General features: G+C 34.8%; 1 protein-coding gene across 10 annotated transcripts in view; it reads right to left on the reverse strand.

The window, feature by feature from the left end:
• Positions 1-20,909, reverse strand: part of LOC135221077 (disks large homolog 5-like) — a 625,627-nt gene that overhangs the window by 69,971 nt on the left and 534,747 nt on the right. For 6 of the 10 annotated variants that reach the window (XR_010315871.1, XM_064258859.1, XM_064258857.1 and 3 more), the window contains 8 exons: positions 18,449-18,563; positions 16,597-16,726; positions 16,111-16,228; positions 15,704-15,805; positions 12,799-12,825; positions 8,725-8,889; positions 7,954-8,115; positions 7,331-7,420 (listed from right to left, as the gene is read on the reverse strand). Coding sequence is in view for 9 of the 10 variants with exons in the window: in XM_064258859.1 (XP_064114929.1) it covers positions 7,331-7,420; positions 7,954-8,115; positions 8,725-8,889; positions 12,799-12,825; positions 15,704-15,805; positions 16,111-16,228; positions 16,597-16,726; positions 18,449-18,563 (909 nt within the window). In the remaining variant the exon portion in view is untranslated. Of the gene's footprint in view, positions 1-7,330; positions 7,421-7,953; positions 8,116-8,724; positions 8,890-12,798; positions 12,826-15,688; positions 15,806-16,110; positions 16,229-16,596; positions 16,727-18,448; positions 18,564-20,909 lie in introns of all 10 variants that reach the window. The other 4 variants (XM_064258853.1, XM_064258858.1, XM_064258854.1 and 1 more) reach the window with 3 other exon arrangements.

A 20,909-nucleotide genomic window follows, 5' to 3' on the forward strand; every position in this document is an offset into this window, starting at 1 on the left:
CGACTGCACCTGTCCGGAAGGACCTGGGACTGGGGAAGACACACCATGGGCAGGACCAGCATGGACAGGCGCAGGAACCAGGAGCGACAGGAACAGCAACCAGCTCAGGAGCGGCAGGAACAGCGGCAGCGGTAAACACAGAAGGGACAGCCAAGCCAGTAGCGGGAACCACATCAGCGACAGGTACGGCAGGCCCAGCCATCGCCTCGTAGAATCATCGGCAGCCAGCGTGGTACTGGCGGCCGGTCCAGGGGCGAGCTGCTGAACAGCGGAAGTCTGGGGCAGGCAACACGAAGAAAACACAGGCAGGCGGCGGCGGCATACCCCTCCTCGGTACGGCGGCGACCGGCCCTAGAAGCGGCAGACGGCGTCACCGACACAGCATGGGGATGTAGACCAGCGGGGGGAAGCAGCATAAGCGGCCGTGAAGGTTGTAGTGGAGACCACTCCAAGGTCACCGCCCCAGACCTCGCTAGACGCTGCAGCAGATCGTGGATGCTAGGCACGCCCTGCAGCCGCAGTGGCCCATACCTGTCCAAGGTCGTCTCCCACGGATGTAGCACCTGCGGTAGCACAGACAGATTAGTAAGAGGGGTTCCCTCACGCACGGGGGGGGGGGGGAGACTGCCCCACCCCGAACGGAAGGGAAGACCCCAAAAACAAAATAAGAGGAAGCTGAGCAGGGGGGGCAGGAAAGAAGACGAAGAATCGGATACCAAGGGAGTCGCGGGAGAGCTTTCCGACGACTTCCTGGCAGACCTTCGCTTCCCCTACCCCTGCACAGCAGTGAAAAGTAATATGAAAATGAAACAGAATACTGCACTTGCGATTCACTTCATAGAACTTAAAGGGGGAAAAATCAATTCCCGGTAAGAGCGGAAACTTGATCCATAATAATATGATGCTAACATAAATATATATGAAAATGAACAATACTGCACTTGCTATTTTCACTTTCACAGCAATAAATCGTAAGGATTAATTCCCGGGTAAGAGCGGAAATTGATCCAAAATTAAATTTGATGCAATTAATAAATGAAAATGAAAAGAAAACTGCATTGCGAATCCACTTTCATGCATTCTATTCATACAAAATAAGAGGCTCTTGCCGAGCGCAATCAAGCTCTCGGCAACGAACGCACAGGGCAAAAATATAATGAAAAAGAGTACTTACATCTTTCAATTACACACTTTCGCCCAAAATACATGACTCGGCGCGAGTGCGCCCGCCCTCGGCACCGAGACACAATTCAAGGGTTCAATTCATGAAAAGAGCGGAAATCGCCGTCTCTACGGCGATAGCTCCATGTTGATTCATAATTAAGTAATGAAAATGAAAACAGTGTACTTACAGTTTCATTTTCAAGTCAAACAAACCATTAGTAGAAAACCCAATATAAACAAAGCATACGACGATGAAGCGGGCAGAGAGCGATGACGAACACGTCCTTCACACCCGCGGCCGAAAGCAAAAGTGATTCTTCACCTCTCGGGCGCGCGCACGATCGGACAAGCAGTTAACTACCGTTCTCCCCTTGTTCGAAGCTTACGACCGTCCCAGCTGCCGCTAGTTACCTTCCTATTGTTAAAGGACCGAGGGTTTGTATTACGTATCGGAACAAACAGGTGTTTCCAGCACCGGCGACAGAAAAATTATGAATAGAAAATGGGAATGGTTCCTGATACCCGCCTCCCAGCGGCGGGAATGGGTACTAACCACCTGGCCAACCACTGTGTGTGCCGGAAGTTTTTGAATTTCGGTCGGACTTCAGAAAATACAGCTATATATATATCTGACAGGTAAGTTTCATGAACAAAACATTTTTTCTATATACTATACACTTGTTCAGATAAAGTTTTAGCCAAAAAAACTTCTTGTATTCTTGACAAGATTCAGTTATTTTCCTTGGTTCATCCACTGACAGAATGCATGCTACCCGGCGCTGGGAAATCAGTTGATGATGGGTCATGCTTCGTTCCTTAAGACTTGATGAAGTATTGTATGTGAATACTTTAATATAAAACTACAATAACAGATTACTGTTATATATAAAGCAATAAAAATTCATTATATCTTAAAATCAGTTAGCATGAAAATGAAAATATGCACAGAGGTAAACTTGATGAAATCAAATGCAGTTGAGCCACAAACACCCAACCTTCATATTCCAATTAGGGTTTTTATACATTTCAGTTAAATCAAGTTACTAATTCTGAATTAGCAATTAAATACACAACAAAAATTTAACCTACTTTGGACGCATTTGTATCTTTTTATTTTCTCATTTTTCAATATTAATTCACAATTTGTTCTTAATTTTCTCAAGGTTTAATTTTAATTTCAATCACACACAGATATAAATATGAAATAATAATAGATCACATTTGAACAAAGTAGTGTATGCTATAATAGGGCAAGTTTTGGAAGTGTGAAAATAAAATTATTAAAACATTGTTAAAATATTGAACAGTGCAACCCTTTAAAAATACTTCTACAATTCTAAATCAGCAATTAGCAGATACATCTCTGGCAATTCAAGAGCCGTTATACATTACTGTAGCTCTCAAAGAAACTATCAAAAGGAAAGGTAATGAAGAATAGCAGCATATTACCACTCCCGTAAATCTATTAGTTCTTGAAACTGCATATAATCATAAAATTTAACAAGCTTGTGACAAAAGTGAAGAACAATGGTTAACCGTTAATGAATGGGGTAATAAATCAATATGCAGCACCCCAGGCAGGCAAAACTTTGAGGTCGGCCAATTCAAAGAAAAAAAAAAACTCAATGGAAAGAGGAAGATATGCAAATGCACATGGTGTAAGAATAAAAAATTCCAAAAAATTTTCCCTACCTTTTGTGACAAGTTGAAAATGACTTTTTATAACCCCTTGTGGGGGTGGGGCCTCTTTTACAAGACTATCGTAAATTTTAAGAATTTATACATGCTTTTTATATTAAAAAAACATACTCTATTCTGTAAAATTGTAATTATAGCTCACACAATATCAAAACAGATAAGAAATAAAATGACTAACATATTCTGAGCATATTTGTTGTAAAATATTTACATAAATTTACTGAGTACGAAGATGCAATAACTTTTTTGCATTTATACATTTTTTCTAATATTTCTTTGCAAAATTACACCTATAACTGACAAGAACTAAAACCAACAGCAACCACTTGGTATATTTATGAGCGAATTTACAGAAAGACGTCTTGTGAGGGAAAGAGGTACTACACCACCTTCCCTGAAGTCAAGAACCCAACTAAGTTTCTCATGAGCTGCCCAGTGGATTTTAGCCAGTCTAAAAGTCGCCATTCATGAGTTTATGGGCTATAGTAGTAATGGCACCCCTTTCCTGCATGATTCCCCCCAAAACAATGGCGCGTAATATTGTTACTCACCATGAGTGACTCTGTCCACCACCTAAAACCTGTTATTGTTACTCATGTGAGCATGTCTGTCCGTTAAGAGTTAACTAGATACAAATAATAACAGCTGGCCACTCACGGAAACAAAGGATGAAAAAATACATAATAAATATATTTACTGGTCCCTGCAAACCCTTTCATTACCAGCTAGGCTTAGATCCTCCTTTCAAATTACAAATGAGGGGAGACAACTCTTGTCAGTTATTTAAAACCTGTAGTACAGTATATACGTAGTTTTATCTGAAGCAGAGAAAATGCTTTATTGGGACTGCAGTTAAACATTTTCAGAAACTGCTCCTAATACTTAAATTTTCCTGCAACTTTTCTGAGATGAGACCAATATAATTTACACATCATGTAATAAAAAAAATGAGAGGCTGGAAACTGCCACAAAATAAAATGAAAATAAAGCTGCATAATAAGTAAATATGAACAAAAAAGTCAATTTTATTATTCAGGCAGAAATAGAGCTCTGAAAGAGTAACCTTGGGAAAGAAGGAAAAGAACCTGGAAACTGCAGAATTAAAAATATTTAAACAAAAACCCAAAAGCTTTAAAAGGAAAACTTAGAAAAGAGATCATATATGAATCAATATATACTTAGCTACGATAAAAATCACACACACACACACACACACACCTTTCCCTTACTGTGCCATAAATAGAAAATTACTGAAATGTTGAGACACTTGCAATATAATTTATAGCTACTTTAATAAAAGTTTCACTTACATTTCCAACTAGAACTGAACTAATGCTTAACTAGGAAAACTTCTTTAAATGGAAATATTCCAATAACAAAAAGCAATAGAAATTAAATATCTACTTCCTACATGCTCTGTTTCATTATAACGTCCCAAAAAAATTCACATTTGTTATAAAATGCCTAAAATTTTATATAGAAAATTATCATAGCTTCCATTTCTTTTGTTACTTTCCATAATTCCAACCTATATTAAATCAAAAAAACCATAAGTTAAAAGGCAAAACATCCCCTGTCCAATCAAATATGAAACTGCTTCATTCAGTTAGTGTTACATTTGACAGAAACTATGTAGCTACAGGAACGTACAATAATGTTTTATGCTCTGCTAATACAATACAAACATTCATTAATGCTACAGTGTGTGGCACATCATTATTGATAAAAAAATTGCAGTTGTATAGGGTATATCATATATTCCTTACCCCAAATAATGTCTTTATGAGAATGTTTAGCCCAAGTGCATCTGTCACATTTTCATCAAGACTTTCCTTTGAGCTCTTGCATTACATATAATCTAACATTACTGGAAAGCTATAAAAGGAAAGGGTACAGTGTATTAAGTAATTTGAACAATCTACTTCACTCCTGAAATCAGTATAAGCATAAGCTAACCTAACTTCTAAATTTCTACAAAAAGTGCAGGCAATTTATTAAGGCCTCATAATAACTGGATGCATATAAAACATATTAATATCTCCAGTAAGCCACAAAAAGATACCAGAAAATGCCTCATAATAACACAAATTTTAATTTACTGGAACATTTTACGGCCGGAGCTATTCCTTGCAACCAAGGAGTATGAGATCCTGATAAAGCCAGTCAACAAAACAAAAAAACAAACTTCTAAAATATTCAAAGTTAATTCAATGACTTTCTCATGTTCATCTACTACCCCTGACATAAAAAATACAAAAATAAATTCCTATTTCCATCAGTGTTGGAGAGACCTCAAAAGCTTCTGGTTGGCATCCCTCCACCCATGCCTATCTCAAAGGGTTAAGGGCATTAATATTCCATTACAGTTAAGAAACAATATTATTTACTAGACAAATAACTGTTAAGAGTAGCACAGCTTCTTTGCTTACTGACAGTAGTGCAAAGGCTGTTTCTACACATGGGAGCCTTGTCAAGAACAGTAAACTTAATTTCACTGTACTAACTACAGTACATATTAGTATGCTACAGCATAATTAACGACAGCATTAGCACCTTCAGCAAAATTGCATAAAAGAATAGACTTCTTTCCCTCCTAAAAATATGGAAGTCTCAGATGCTCTTCCGGCAAACATGCCTTGTGTACTATCAGATATGTTAGAACGCTGATTAGGTATTTGAAGGTGATTATTTTTGGAAGATATTACAATTTACTTTCTAATTATGAAGATTTCACTAACAGGACTTACAAAAGTTCCTGTACAGTAAAATCAACTGTAAGATCAAATAGATTTACTCATACATTTTTTAAACACAAACACCAGAAAGTTGAAACAAAATTATAACCAAAATGGGTTTCAACATACTTTTGCTACTAAGTTATTCAGTAGCAAATGAAAGGCTGGGTAACTTATTATCTTAAAAAAATATTTTATGGATACAGCTGAATTACAAATTATAGCACATGTGATAACCTGATTAATACAACTTTTAACCTACTAGTAATTTTTGCCTAATTACAAAAATCTAACAATAATAATCTTTTTTGACAACACAAATTTTTGCTTTTAAAGAACCTTAGGCTTTGATTCAAAGTAGTATCCACATATGAAGATCCAGCTACATTAGGAGGGGAGGAGAGGGGAGGAACCCTTTAAGTAGTTAATTTAAGAGAAACCTGAGAGGACACAGGCAATGATCTTCAAAATTGAGGCTATAAAATTTAAACTGGAGGAGCAGGGTCTGACAAAGACTCACTCTCAGAGCTATCCAAAGAAAGAAGGATCCTTCTTGTTTGTAAAGTGTAACTATGAGCCAGGCAGGGGAATGCAACGATGGCATGATCTAAGCAATAAGTCTTAGCCACTCTCCAGTGATTTTCTAAGTACATATCTCAATGTCTCCAGCTGATCCAACCTCCATAAACAAAAACTGGCCCTCTCACTCTCTCACAAAGCATGGGCAAAAAACTTAAGGGATCTGATAAGAAACTGAAGTAATTGGTGTAGCCAACATGGCACTGAAGACGTTTAGGGTTCTCCACCAAGTTAAAGAGAGTGTTGTACTATACAGTGAGGTGCACACCAGCTACTATGGACAAAAGAATGCTGTATGGAGCAGGATGGGGTGAAGACAAGGCAAAAATGACAAAGTAAGAGAGGGAGCATTCTGTTTGAGGAGAGGTTGGAAGACAGAATCAAGTTCTGTAACCTATTCTATGGTGTGGAAAGCTATCTTACCAGGTTTAATAGTCATCATCAGGAAAAAGACCATGAGGCTCTTGGCAAACATTGAGCTTCCTCAAGGATAACATGTTCTCGTAGTGAATGACAAATGGCTGGACGTTAAATGAATGAAGGGAATCATCCGTTTTGAGAATCCTCCTCACTAAGATTAGTGGTATCTGGAGCAAGACACTTAAGGATATCTAGAAAGACATTTTTTTTTCATGAGAATGAAACTTGTTATTGGATGGCCCCTTATTACAAAATAGGACATAATGGACAAGCGTGATATGATGATGTAAAGTTAACATAATTGAGCCTTACCCTAAAATGTGAGGCATAAGGGTTTTAGCACACTTGGAGACAATTTCTCAACCCAAAGGGTAGCTGGATTCTCTTTGCAATAAATATGTATTACATCACCCACTCTGAACCAAAGTGCAAAGGAATGGTTATTTTCCTACATCAACCTTTCAATTATTTATTATAGGCTACCTGGTACACAAGTCCTTTACATTTATGACTTGCACTTTTGCCAAGGGTAATGAAATTTAACACCACAACAAAACTGAAACAAAACATTACATGCAGTACAACCATGATTGATAGGTAATCAAAAGGAACGGAAAACAAGTCAATATTTCTGTCCAAAAAACAGCCATAAAAAATAAGAAGAGTAACCACAAATTACAGTACAAACAGAACACTGGGTAAACAAATCGAAATGGGAAATTCCTCCTCCTTACCTGTAATCTCTTCAGATCCTTATTTAGATGTTGCCTCTGCATTAGATGAGTGTTCATTTCTTTCATCATCTCATCGTACTTCTCTCGAATCTGAGACGATAATCACAGAGAAAAGGGGGTTGAGGTGAAATGATAATACATAAATGGATAGGAGATTTTCCAAACAATTTTTGCACTATGAACAATTCAACAAATTCAACAAAAACAGTGATTTTGAAAGGGATACGTGAGGAATATGAAGGGTGAGAAACAAGTAAATACATTTACTTCTCAATCTACATTGAATAAAAGTTTCTGAAGAAAACAAACAACACTTAAAGCATCACAGAGACAGTTCATCTCCAACAGGTCCTTGGAGATGTTAAAAGAAAGTGACAAATCGTTTGAACAATTAACTGGTGTAGCCAAGGAGCTAAATTGGATTATTGATGAAAACCTTCTCTTTATATGTATATATATTTTTAAATATCTCATTCCTTCATTCCCATCAGCATTCTTGTTTAAATATAAATTTTCTTTACAAATCTCAAATTGTATTTATCGACTTGTTACATGATTTAAATGAAATATATTAATGTCTCATTATTTCATCTTTTAATTAGTCTTGTAACTTTTACATTTACCTTCAATAACTCTTCTTGCAATTTGTTTTTTTCCCTGAGGGCCGAGTCCCACTCAGTAATGGCTTTGGTGCACTGCTGTTTTAGACAATTCTTTTCTCTCACAGCTTCATTACATTCTCTCAATATTTCCTCATACTGTTTTTTAAGGCGAGACACTTCTTCCTGTAATATTATAGATAGAAAGTCATTGCATTTATGTTTCTTTCTACAAAAGAACAAACTGAAATGAGGAAAAATTAAAAAAAATAATTAATAAAATCATAATATAACACAACCTTTCTCCTGAACCTCCTTCCTTATCATTCCTTCTTACAGTTACCTACATCAGCAACATTTGCACTACTATCATCATCTGCCCTCAACAACATATGAACACATCCTTAATAAATATTTGAAGTATTAAGAGGTTGCTTCTCCTCCTAACTGCTTATACAAATTCTTGAATAGAGATATCCAATCAACTATTGCTACAATAATACACTAATATACTGACATATCCAATATCAGTCATAAAAAACAGACTAGTGAATGATTTTGAATTTGCGTGTAAAAATCTACACAAGAGAATTAAAGTGCTGGATATGTTATAATCTTGGCACTGAAATAAGTGAGAAAAAAAATCAAAGATGAATTAGATAAAAACATAGGAAAGGAGGAATCTTGTATGATTCACACAAAATTTTTCTAGCACTGTCCGGTACAGTAATATCCAAGGGAAACAAGTAATCTAAACAAAAATGCATGAAAAATTTTTATACTATCACTACTTACCTGTGTGAGTTCCAATTTGGAGATGTTGTTGGAATGTGAGGCAACTAAATCTGAATACCTCTTTCTGATTGAATCATATTCATCTTTGATGGCTTCATACTTGCGCATGGTAGTCATGTAAAGCTGGTTGATGGCCTCTCCTGAGCCCTCCTGAGACATAGCCTCCTACAACAGGTATTGGGTATGCAACAAAATGCAGTAGATTAGACACAAACAAAAACTTTTTATCTTGTGCATAAATCTACGAATTTAACAGAAGCGTGTTCATACAGGACATGAACACCATTAATTCTTTTTAATGTTAGTAAGTTAGTTTAAGAATTAGTAAAGCATTTATGTACACTACAAATAAAGACTTCTGCTCAAAACAAACAAGTTCTTATGTGCAGTAATGCATTACCATTTCTAATACAGTATTCATGAAAAGTACAGATGTCTTCAGTGTAGTAAAATGTACACTGCTGCAAAAAAAGTTATAATTTATTTAGTTCTTTTAAGTATTATCCTTTGCTTATTTGAGGGGTTGATCCTTCTCTGCGGAATGTTTTTTAATGCAGATATACAATACTGTGAACTGACTTATGGAAGAACTTTGCTCATAATTAACTGAGAAAAATTAGCTTACTACTGAATGGGTTATGCAGCTGCATTCATAGTTAATTACACCATATTATGAAAGATACTAAAGAAAAAAATTAAATTCTTTTAACAGCCAATAAAATGGACGGCAAGTTATCAAGGTTCTCAAAGTTCTTTTTGCTATTTATCTCAAAAGTATGTGTCAAAGTAAATAAAAGATTGAAATTCTAAACATTACAAGAATGAAGATGAAAAAAAAGACTCGTACAATATAAGAGACATCTAAGTTGATGATGCTAAAATAGTAGAAAAAAGTTAATGTGCATAACGTTAACCAGCAGAAATCCTTACATTCACTTTCTCATCTCAGTATGAAATGTACAGTAAACTCCCTAGATTTATGGGGGATATGTATCACACCCCACTGTGAATAGCTAAATACTTAAAACAATTCTAATATGCTAAGAACTCCCTATTTTGATGGTGTAAAAAAAAAAAAAAATGAGCTTATACCTGAGCATTTTAATAGTTTTATCACAAAAAGTGCATTTCCTCATACAAATTATATGAAAATACTGTATAATTAGTGAATATTTCTCCGTGAATAATACCATGAATAAGCAAATTTTTTGCAAATAAAGTGTACCACATGTTCCATAGAGAAATCCGTGAATCAGTGAGTCCTTGTATCGCGAGTCCGCGAATCCGGGGGGTTTACTGCACACTGCTATGAACTTAATACAGTTACATTCATGCTGGGTTTCATTAAACCCTAGGTCACTCATTCAAGAGTTCTGTGGGTTCGTAAAATCTACAAAACCTAATTATACATAGACTTTCAATTTGAGTTATTAAAATTGAAGTGAAAATATAAAGGCAATTTAAAGCATTAGCAGGTGATGTCAATGATATATGAAGGAAAGGAAAAAATCATTCCAAAGTAAATACTATCATAAAACGTGATATGTTTCAAGATACACACTATCTATATAAAAAGTTTTATAAATTGTAAATGACATCACAAAGGAAAAAGAAAGCAGAGAGGCAAAATGTGTTTCTTAGAGAGCATACATCATTACTCAGAATTAGATCTACATGTTTTATAACTGGATGTTTTTACAATATAATTACGCAATACATCATTACTCAGAATTAGATCTACATGTTTTATAACTGGATGTTTTTACAATATAATTACGCAATACATAATTTACCCTTTCTAATGGAAAATTATAACATGTATATATTATACATATATGTAATATACTAATCTTACTATTATAAATAAGTCTTCAATATCTCCTGATTGTACTTAACAAAACACACACACACACGCACACACACACACACACACACTGAAACATTTACCCAAATGCCAACATTAATAATCTACCCAGAGAATATCTAGGCTTTTACTGCAGAGTAAATGAACTGGGTTAATAGTTTCAAAAGCATCATAGAAAATTAAAATATGAATAAAACTGTGGATGGCTTTTTGTTTTTATAAACAAATGAGTGCTATAAATCTATTCCATGGCCAATGCAGTACACCAAAGGGAACTCAATTTATAAATATCCTACACAGTATATATATCAGTTTTTACATTATCTGAAATAATCAGATAAAAACAACAGAGCAGAATTGCAGTCTTACAACATTGTCTTACATACTTCATAAATTGTGCAGATGAGAATGGTTTATTAATATGATATTGTCCCTGTCAGACATCTATTGTCCTCAATCATTGTTTGATTTCCTTGTAAGTATGTTTCCTGAGTAGCTTATCAGCTTCATGGAGAAAATTCTAAAATATTACTACTTGTAATTTCTAGATTAATTCATATAAAATATATATTAAAATATCTAAAGGGCTAAAATAATAAAAAGCTCTACATAGGCATTACTTATTCAAGCAATGAGGTAACTACATGTACTGGATGACATACATAATACTTGTCATCCTATTTTCATAGCAATTTTTTTTTAGGTAGGTTTTTCCTTTGGCATACTACCTAAGGTAAGCAACCCATAAGTAACATGAAAGTCTATAGTATACTGCGTGCTAAGCGCAGAATACTAGATGTATCTTAGATCTTTGAAAAACAAAAGAATACTAAAAGTATTTCAGATCCTTGAAAAACAAAGTAAAAATAAAAAAAGGGGAACACAATCAGTTTATGTGAACCAGTGGCGGATCTAGAGACTTTTCATAAGGGTTCACTTAGGATTATCATATACGTATATGTAACATTAACACACATATGGTACATATATATTAAATTGATATATGTATGCACACATATTTACACATTGGTAGTTGTTGTTGTTGAAATATAACCATTAATTAAGCAAATTTTTGCTATTAAAAAATCTGCCATGGATGTGAACTGTGTAAAGGATACCAAATGCTGAGTTAATTATATCTCACATAGAATACATCTGTACATCACTACAAAAATTAGTTCTGTCTATGAAATGGCATTCAACTTCTTTATTAATCTCAACCTTAGCAAACTTTGAGAACCGATTTTCTCACAACAATAACCCACAGGTTCTTTTTTATTTGGAAGTTTAAAAAAATGCATACTATGAATACAGCTGCCTGGCCTACAAAACTAACCACAACTTACTATTACCGTCTCCTAAGTGTGGCACCAAAGAGAGAGCAACTCAATTACCAGAGAATCAACAACAGTAAAACTAGCACAGAGTTCATTAGGCCAAGCAATCTACTAACTGTGCACACAATAAAGTTGCTTTTGGCATTTCATAACCTGTGCACTATCATAGTCCTTTTTTTTTGTCTTTTACTTGGCAGTTGTTAAGTACATAACATTACTAGGTTCCAAGAAATAAAATCTTAAATGCTACAATACTTTTACCATAAAATATATCAGCAGCCTATTCATATATCTTCTACAACCTAAATAAAAAGCACAACTGCTCAAATAGTATCTTTCCATAACTGAAGCACTGTTCTAAAAGCAAGAGAAATATATTCAAACAACACACTAGAAAGCTCAAAGGAAAATATGACAAAAGTAAGACTTACTAAAGTAATCTACTTACAGCAATAATAAAAAAAATTTTGAACACCAACATTTACAAAGATTTTTATGAAAAGAAAAAGTTCAATAAATGCTTTTTCTCATGCTCTGCATGCCAATAACAACACATTTTCACAAGAATGGAAAAGTTAAGCTTCATAACAGCCACAGTAAGCTTTAAACTGATTTTATTTCTTTCTTTCTTTCTCTAAGGATTTCATGATTTAAAATTCAATGCGATCCCAAGAGTGTTAGGAAAACTTCCAAGACAAAAAGAATAAATAACTTGTTAAAACAAGTGTTTCTTTGAAAAGCTGATCAGTCTGAACGGATTTACCTTTCTGTGACTGAAAGAACCCACAGTAAACAATAATTATATGTAAGATGTTAATATGGAGTATACAGTACTTCATGCACCTCATGTCATAACTATGGGGGTAAACCCACCTGTCTTTTGAGCGGGAACCTAAACTTCTGAGGGCAGGGGCAAGAAAGAGAGAAAGAAGGGGAAGGTTAGGATTGGGTCAGTAAGGCATTATTGACAAGGAATGCTTAAACTATGATGGCATCAGTAACTGTCTGCATTTCCTGCACACAGTATGAACGATAAACAAACATTTTACTGAAAGCATACAATAACCTTAAACATGTACATAATATAGACTCTACATAGAATGAGGTTAATTTTTCTGCGGTTAAATACAGCAATCCTTTCTGTACTTAAATTTATAAAGCAGAAGAGTATGTAGTACAAAAATTCCTTAGCTTCACCTATTGCTTAACTAAGCTATGATAAAATGAAAACAGCAGTGGTCCAGCTTAGATTCTAAAATTTCAAAAACAAAAACCTTTAGACTTTGGCACACACAGTAGTACTGTAACTAAATGTATTAATTAAGGAAACATTAATATGAGAGAGAGAGAGAGAGAGAGAGAGAGAGAGAGAGAGAGAGAGAGAGAGAGAGAGAGAGAGAGAGAGAGTTATAAATCAGAATGCTTACCCAACAAAAAATAAAATGGCTGCAGGTAACTGAAACTTTTTGCAATATTGTGAGTAAGCTAACTTTATTGTGGAGCAAAAAAATGGAGGAACAATAAAAAATATGCAATGGAAAATTTTCTGGAAGGAACAGAATGATCCATTTACCACAAAAAATTTTCCCTCACTTTAGTAATGGGGCCTTTACTAAGTAAGTAAAAGTATCACCTCACCAAACTGAGTGCTTTTTTCTAAGGCCTACCTTGATGTTCATCCCATTTCCACTTTTACCACAAACTTATATCAAAGATTCAACTGAAAGTAATAAATGCATATCACTCGAATGATGAAAATACAGAAAAAAAGCACAACGTGAAATTTACAATCTTTGAAGATAAAGGTGCAGTTACATGGCAATCCTATCAGTTATATTTACATTTTCTATTTGATGAACATTTATTAAAGCATAGCTGTATGCACATTTATCATCATACCAGATAAATAAAAGCAAAATAGGTGCTACAACTCATTTATAAGCACACAGGAGACCTCTGTATATTTTTTCCACATGTACTACAAAGCAAGACTGGTGCCACTAAATCTCTCTTACTAACATAACTGGACCATTGTTGCTGCCATTATACCAAATCATGTGTTCATAAGGAATTTTCAACAAAGAGAAATAAAAGAAAAACACAAATTCTAGAATTTAAGATAAGAAAATTGCGGACTTGATGGAAACTCCTTCCCTAGCAGAGCTATTGATGCCTTCGTAGTTGTTTAGGGAAACCAGCAACATGACTCTGCTGTCACATTAAAGGTCTTAGGGTTCACTACAAATATAATCTACAAAATACAGTATATCCGTGTATACGGAAGGAACTAGCAAATTCAAAGTGTACACTTGGGATACCACTTTTTTCTGAATGCTGACATATTAGCTATAAAAATAGACTGCCAACAGCCATGCACACTTATCCTGAGGCTACTGACAGAAGAGTATAGTTGCTTGATCACACTGCTTCACATCTAAAGGGAAGTAAGTCAACTTTTCACCAGCTCAGTTACCCACATTGGAAAAAATTTTTATTTGAACCTAACTTTACTGAATCAGTTAAACCAAGCAGTAATTATTTTTGTTCTAGCATGGAACAACATATGAATATGAAAGTACTGAAAGTTTTGGATGGGAGAGGAAGCTTTGTAAATTATAAATTTGTCTTTGCTTTCCTCTGACTCCTAAACTTTACAAAAGAAAATAAAAATAAATTGCTCTTGGTAATGCAATGAAGAAGTCTAAGAACGTTAAACATCAATAGCCAAAGAATGTAAGGGAAGCAAATGGCATTAACAGGAATTCTTTTATCTTCTCTTCTCTGATAGTGTTTAATTATATCGGAAAAGACCCTAAGAATACTCATGTTCAAATATAGCATCAAATGCCACAATTTGCCAACTAAAAGTAACGCAATTATCACCTAATCCCACGCAGTGTGACTAACAGAACCTCCTCTCACATTCCACTACACCATCACCATCCCAGAGCTGTTGCAAAAGCCAAGAATGGGGTTTGTATTACTATGACATAAACAAGAAATGAAAGTAATTCTGGTTTTTTTAACATTCTTTTTTGATAAAACACTTTCCACCCATAAACTGATGTATGGACAAAGAAGAGACAGAGCGGGAGAAAAGCTTTGCCGAAAAAAAGAGTTAAACTTTTATCTACTGTGTTCAGCTAGACAATGACTTTCTTGGGAATCTGACAGAAAGTATTTGCTTTAGCGTCTAGACACAATCAGAGGGTCTGTGCTCAATTCAGGGTAATTTTTGAAGTTAGATGTGCATTTAATTTTTTCTAATATACAAGAAGAATCACACAAAATACGAAGCACACCTACTGAAGTCCTTCTTTGCAGAGCCTTAGGGACTGCAAGTCTTGGAATAAAATCAGTCATTTATATTGGATTTGAATACTAATGAGAAGCATCATGGAATACTGGGTGCGGTCTACTGTTAATTATTTAGAGTAGCTTTTGAAATTATAGGATTCAGGATGTGCAACATGATTGGCAACTTTGTATCTCACATCAATGCCATTAAATCATGAATAAGGACATAAAATATATATAAATAAATATATTCCATATATATATATATATTGTAGAAATGTTTCTGCAAGTAAGTTTTCCTTTAAGACTCAAAGTTGCTGAACTGGTTACATATCTGAGTGCAGCTTGAGCTCATAGGAATCAAAGGTGAGTATAATACCAAAAAGAATTTCTGTAAAACCAGTCACTTTGCCTGGGTTAGTGATTAGTTTTGTGATGCTCCATCTACGATCGAAAACGCTCGTACTAGTAGGTTGCTGACCTGCTGTTGCCGCCGAAGGTCAGCGATCTCTTTACGATCGTCTTCCATGATCGTTTGCAACGAAGTTACTTCTCGCTCCAATTTCTGCTTTTCAGCTACAACCTGCGAAGTATTGAGGGGTGATTTGCAAACATAAAAACTTCACCTTTACAGAATCACAGTTTGAGTCTATCTTTGCCTGAAAGTACAGTACTACATATATAATCTCTACAACATTACTTAACATGAGAGAGAGAGAGAGAGAGAGAGAGAGAGAGAGAGAGAGAGAGAGAGAGAGAGAGAGAGAGAGAGAGAGAGAAATTTGAAATTCACTTTTAAGACTCTAACACTAAAGAACTAGATCAAACTAAAGTTTAAGCTTTTGCTAGTGCAACAGTACATAATACAACAACAGTGCTTCTGCTTACCTCCTCATACTGCATTCTTAAGTTTTGCAAAGCAGTATAAGCTGCACGCTCTTGCTTTTTATAATAATCGACTTCCTTCAGCGTATTTTCATATTTCCTAGTTATATCTACATTTTGCCTGTTCAAAAGAAATAATAACATAATGTCCAACAGCTCTTGAAATATCTACCATGAGCTTTACCTACCTATATCTATCTGAAACTGTACTGAAGTGAATACGTATAGCAATTTAGGATGGAATTTAAGTTCTGAAATAATCATTATAAACTTACAAATTAATGATTGAAGTTTGAATTAAATAAGGTTTCAGATAATGACCAAGAGTACAATAACACAAATATAATTACAGCAGTATAATACGTAGCATTTACAAGTCCAGGGGGATGAATACAGAGCATGAAGGAAGCATCATCCACAATAAATAAAAATCTATATATACAAAAAAGAAAATGATAAAAGATTGAGAGGATTTGTTTGAAGACTTACTTAAGGAGTCCTTGAACCTCGGCCATGGCTTTTTCACACTGCATCTTCAGTGATTCGTAATCACGAGACATTGATAAACTCTTGTCACTTGAAGAACTATGTTTTGTTAACGTTCCTGGAAAAGGAAAGGCTAAAAAAAATTACTATACAGACACAGCATACATACATACACATACATACTCTTCTGATAATCTTGTAGACATCTGGTATGTATGTAATCTGAAACCAGTTACACTTGATCCAAATCCAAACAAATATTATATTTTAATATTTTAAATTTGTTGGACATAAAAAAATCTTGAAAATAAAAATAGGCTTGGAGAAAAAAACCTAAACTACAAAATCTACACCACAGCACAAAATTCTGCATCAGTTTCAAGTTAGTTCAAAACAATAGCTAAAACAGTAATCACTGCATTCACTCCTAAATGATTCATTAGTTCCAGATGGAATAACACTGATTTGGAAGTTTGGCAATAAGGACCATGGAAAAATCAATTCTGATTTCATAAGCCCAATATTTACGAAATTCCAGAAGAACCTTGTAGATAGAAATCAAAACATATACTTTTCTTGTTCAGAGAGAGAGAGAGAGAGAGAGAGAGAGAGAGAGAGAGAGAGAGAGAGAGAGAGAGAGAGAGAGAGAGAGAGATTCTCATACCAAGCTCTGAGAAACGAGTGGACAAAGTGAAGGTAAAGGTAAAGGAAAGGATAAAGGAATTAAAAGGTCAAAATTTTTTCACCCACAACTTTGCTTTTATGGACTGACCGTGCACGCATGAGCCAATTCTGGCACAAAGCCGACAAATCTAACTTCAGTTTTGCTCGCTTCAAAGTGGTGTAACCATTCGCGGGGGGCGTATGGTACACACTCCCCCCCAAATACAGGGGGACCACTGTACCTTTAAAATATACACTATTCACAAAGCAGTGACCCTTATCCTACCCGAGGGGAGGAGACTAGCAACATAATTACACTCCGTTGTAACTTAATCTCAAATCAAAAGTCAAGAATTGTGTTATTCACAGAAATTACTTCTTGAAATGACAGTGGTAAAGAAAGGCACTCTCCAATTACAATGCCATATATTTGGGAGCAGAAACCTGGGGATAGTGTTAAGAAAACTATAATCACATTCCGAGAATTGATATAAGCCAGGGATACTGTAAAGAAAGATATAAGTACATATGGAGCATTGACATAAGCCAGGGCAACTGTAAAGAAAGGAGCATTTATATAACCCAGGGATGCTATAAAAGAAAGCTATAAGCAAATAAGGAGCATTGATATAACCTAGAGATACTGTAAAGAAACCTATAAACACATAAGGAGCATTGATATAACCTTAGGATACATAATTGCATCGCAAGGGGCGGTGAAAATGTTTTCTTTACACATCTTCACCTATCGTGTTCCGTCGATGTGAGATATTAATTCAATACGTATCTAACTGGGCTGAAAAAATGGAGCTATCATATTTCTGAAATAAAACAGTGAAAAACATAGTTACCTAACAACTGTAAGATGGTTTACTTAGGCAGGGAATCTAGGAGCTGAAAGCTTCCAGATAATCCTCGAACCAACATTTATTGACATCGCACATCAGCAAAGTTCCGACTTGCTTCAACTAATGGAATTAATTACAGACCCGAGAGAGAGAGAGAGAGAGAGAGAGAGAGAGAGAGAGAGAGAGAGAGGCAATTTCCTACCAGGGATATAATATAGCATCAGTGTCACACCTGAGAGAGAGAGAAAGCATAGTGTCAATCCCCTACCAGTATCAGGAGGAGGAATCACGGGAAGTATAAACGAAAGTTGTGCATTCATCAACCAAGTCTTTTTGAAACTCACCATAATTAGCAGGTTGATCTTGCTGGTGCGCCGTTAACCCTTTGAGAGCCTCGTCTCGCTCGCGAGTGACCTTCTTCAGCTCCTTCTTCATGATGTCGCGATCTGTGGTCACGATCTGGAAAAAAAGGGAAAAAGAGAAGGGTTTTATCATCCTGTTCCACAAGGAAAGGCCTACCTAATAGTACCAGAAAAGAGAGGAAAAATTGGTGATAAGATTTTCTTTACAATGATTTCATTGTCATCCCTTTCTGCAAGATCTCAACTGAAGTCTCAGGAGAGGTATACTACAATGAAACTAATACAAAACTGAAGACAAACCCCTCTAATAGTTAAAAATTAATTATCCATGCACATTTCCTTTATGTTCAATGACAGTATGCATGAAATAAATTTGTTTAGACTACCCGTCATCCAGCCCAGGGTCAACCTTTCCCACAAATGAGCCCTTATGTAAAACGAGTAAGGGCACTAAAAGCACAGCTTTGGGAAGGTACACAAATCCCCTACATTTGGATTTGGGTACAAACCCTGTCTTATATTACTGTCCATTTTGACAAAATGTTTACATTAGTTATAAAACAAAAAAACACAAGGCACTTAAGCAGATATTTTATCAAATACAGTCTAAAACGTAATTCCACTTAATCTTGATTCTTATTCGGGTCCATCTGGTAATAAACAATGACTAAAGCCATATAAATAAGTGATAGTCTTCCAAAAAAAAACTTTACTTCCTCGTTGAACAAGTGGGTTATGAACTTGCCTACCGATTCGGTAGTCTCGAGTTCGATTCCCTGCCCTGTGGAACCAGAGGAATTTGTTTCTGGTGATTAGAAATTCACTTCTCAATATAATGTGGCTCGGACCCCACAATAAGCTGTAGGTCCCATTGCTAGGTAACCAATTGGTTCCTAGCCACGTAAAAATGTCTAATCCTTCGGGCCATCCCTAGGAAAGCTGTTAATCAGCTCAGTGGTCTGGTTAAACTAAGATATACGTATTTAAATTTTTTTTTACACAAAAACCATTAAAAAAAGGAACAGTTCTATAACAGCCAACGCTTGATAACTTCTTCCAAATCCAAAGATGGTATAGGATACGTACTAGGATACGAGACTGTGGGTACGAATCCCCTGGGAAGCTCCCGTTTCCACAAAGATGAAACGTTTCAGAGGATCAAGTTTACCTTGTCGAGACCGGGACCGTTCGTCCGCAATGATCAGCGGAGATCAATCAAGCGTGCTATCATTCGAGGAAGTCGCTGGTTTAAAGGAACTTCACGGAGAGAGAGAGAGAGAAGAGAGAGAGAGAGAGAGAGAAGAGAGAGAGAGAGAGAGAAATATAATTATCATAAAGGCTCTTAATAACATTAGATCTTCTTTATTCTTTTCTAAGATATTATAAATGCCTAAAAAGACAATATTTCCTCGTATGAGTATCACACATAAAAGTCCCATAAAATGCCCTCAAACAGACTTTCATCTTACCTTTAAAAGAGCAAATTATTACTTAGTCTGTAGCTTTTTGATTGTTTGTTTGTTTGTTTGTATGGTGTTTTTATGTTACATGGAACCAGCAGTTTTTGTGATAATAATTTTAATGTACAGAATAAGGACGTAACAGAAAAAAAAATTCATATACGTACCAACATGTTGGTCACGGAAGTGAATGGAGCTACGATTTTGACGGTAATGCATTTTTGTTTTTGTTTTTGTTTACCGACTACATGTTTAATCTTTTAGAACAAGTTAATATGTAGTTACAATAAATAATATAAATGACATATATATATATATATATATATATTATATGATATATAGTATATATATAGTATATATATATATATATATATATATATATATATATATATATAATATATATATGTATATATATATGTGTATATATTATATATATATATATATATATATATATATATATATATATAATTAGCACATGACTTCATTAAATAAGCGAATACCACAGGAAAATGATAATCAGAAATCCAACGATGAAAGCACTTGAATTTCTGCTTATAATTTTCCGTGGTATGCAATTATATATTATAATTTTCCTGTAGGATATAATATTAATATATATATATGATCCTATCTATATATATATATATATAATAAGGGATTTATAATATATATATATATATATATTATATATATTATATATATATACATATGTACATATATATGTATACTATATTTATATGTATATATATACTATATATACTATATAATATATATATATATATATATATATATATATAATATATATATATATGATATATATATATAATCATCAGACATGAATCTGCCCCCACCATCCTCAGTCCTTCATATATACATATATAAATAACAAATAAAATCAATTGAATTCCAATAACTTGATTTCCAATAATGTTTCACACCGGAAGCAGAGTATTCAACGCATTCGACTCTATTTCGTATTAAAG

This window comes from Macrobrachium nipponense, chromosome 2 (genome assembly GCF_015104395.2).
Source record: "Macrobrachium nipponense isolate FS-2020 chromosome 2, ASM1510439v2, whole genome shotgun sequence".
In the NCBI taxonomy this organism is placed as follows: Eukaryota; Metazoa; Arthropoda; class Malacostraca; order Decapoda; family Palaemonidae; genus Macrobrachium; species Macrobrachium nipponense.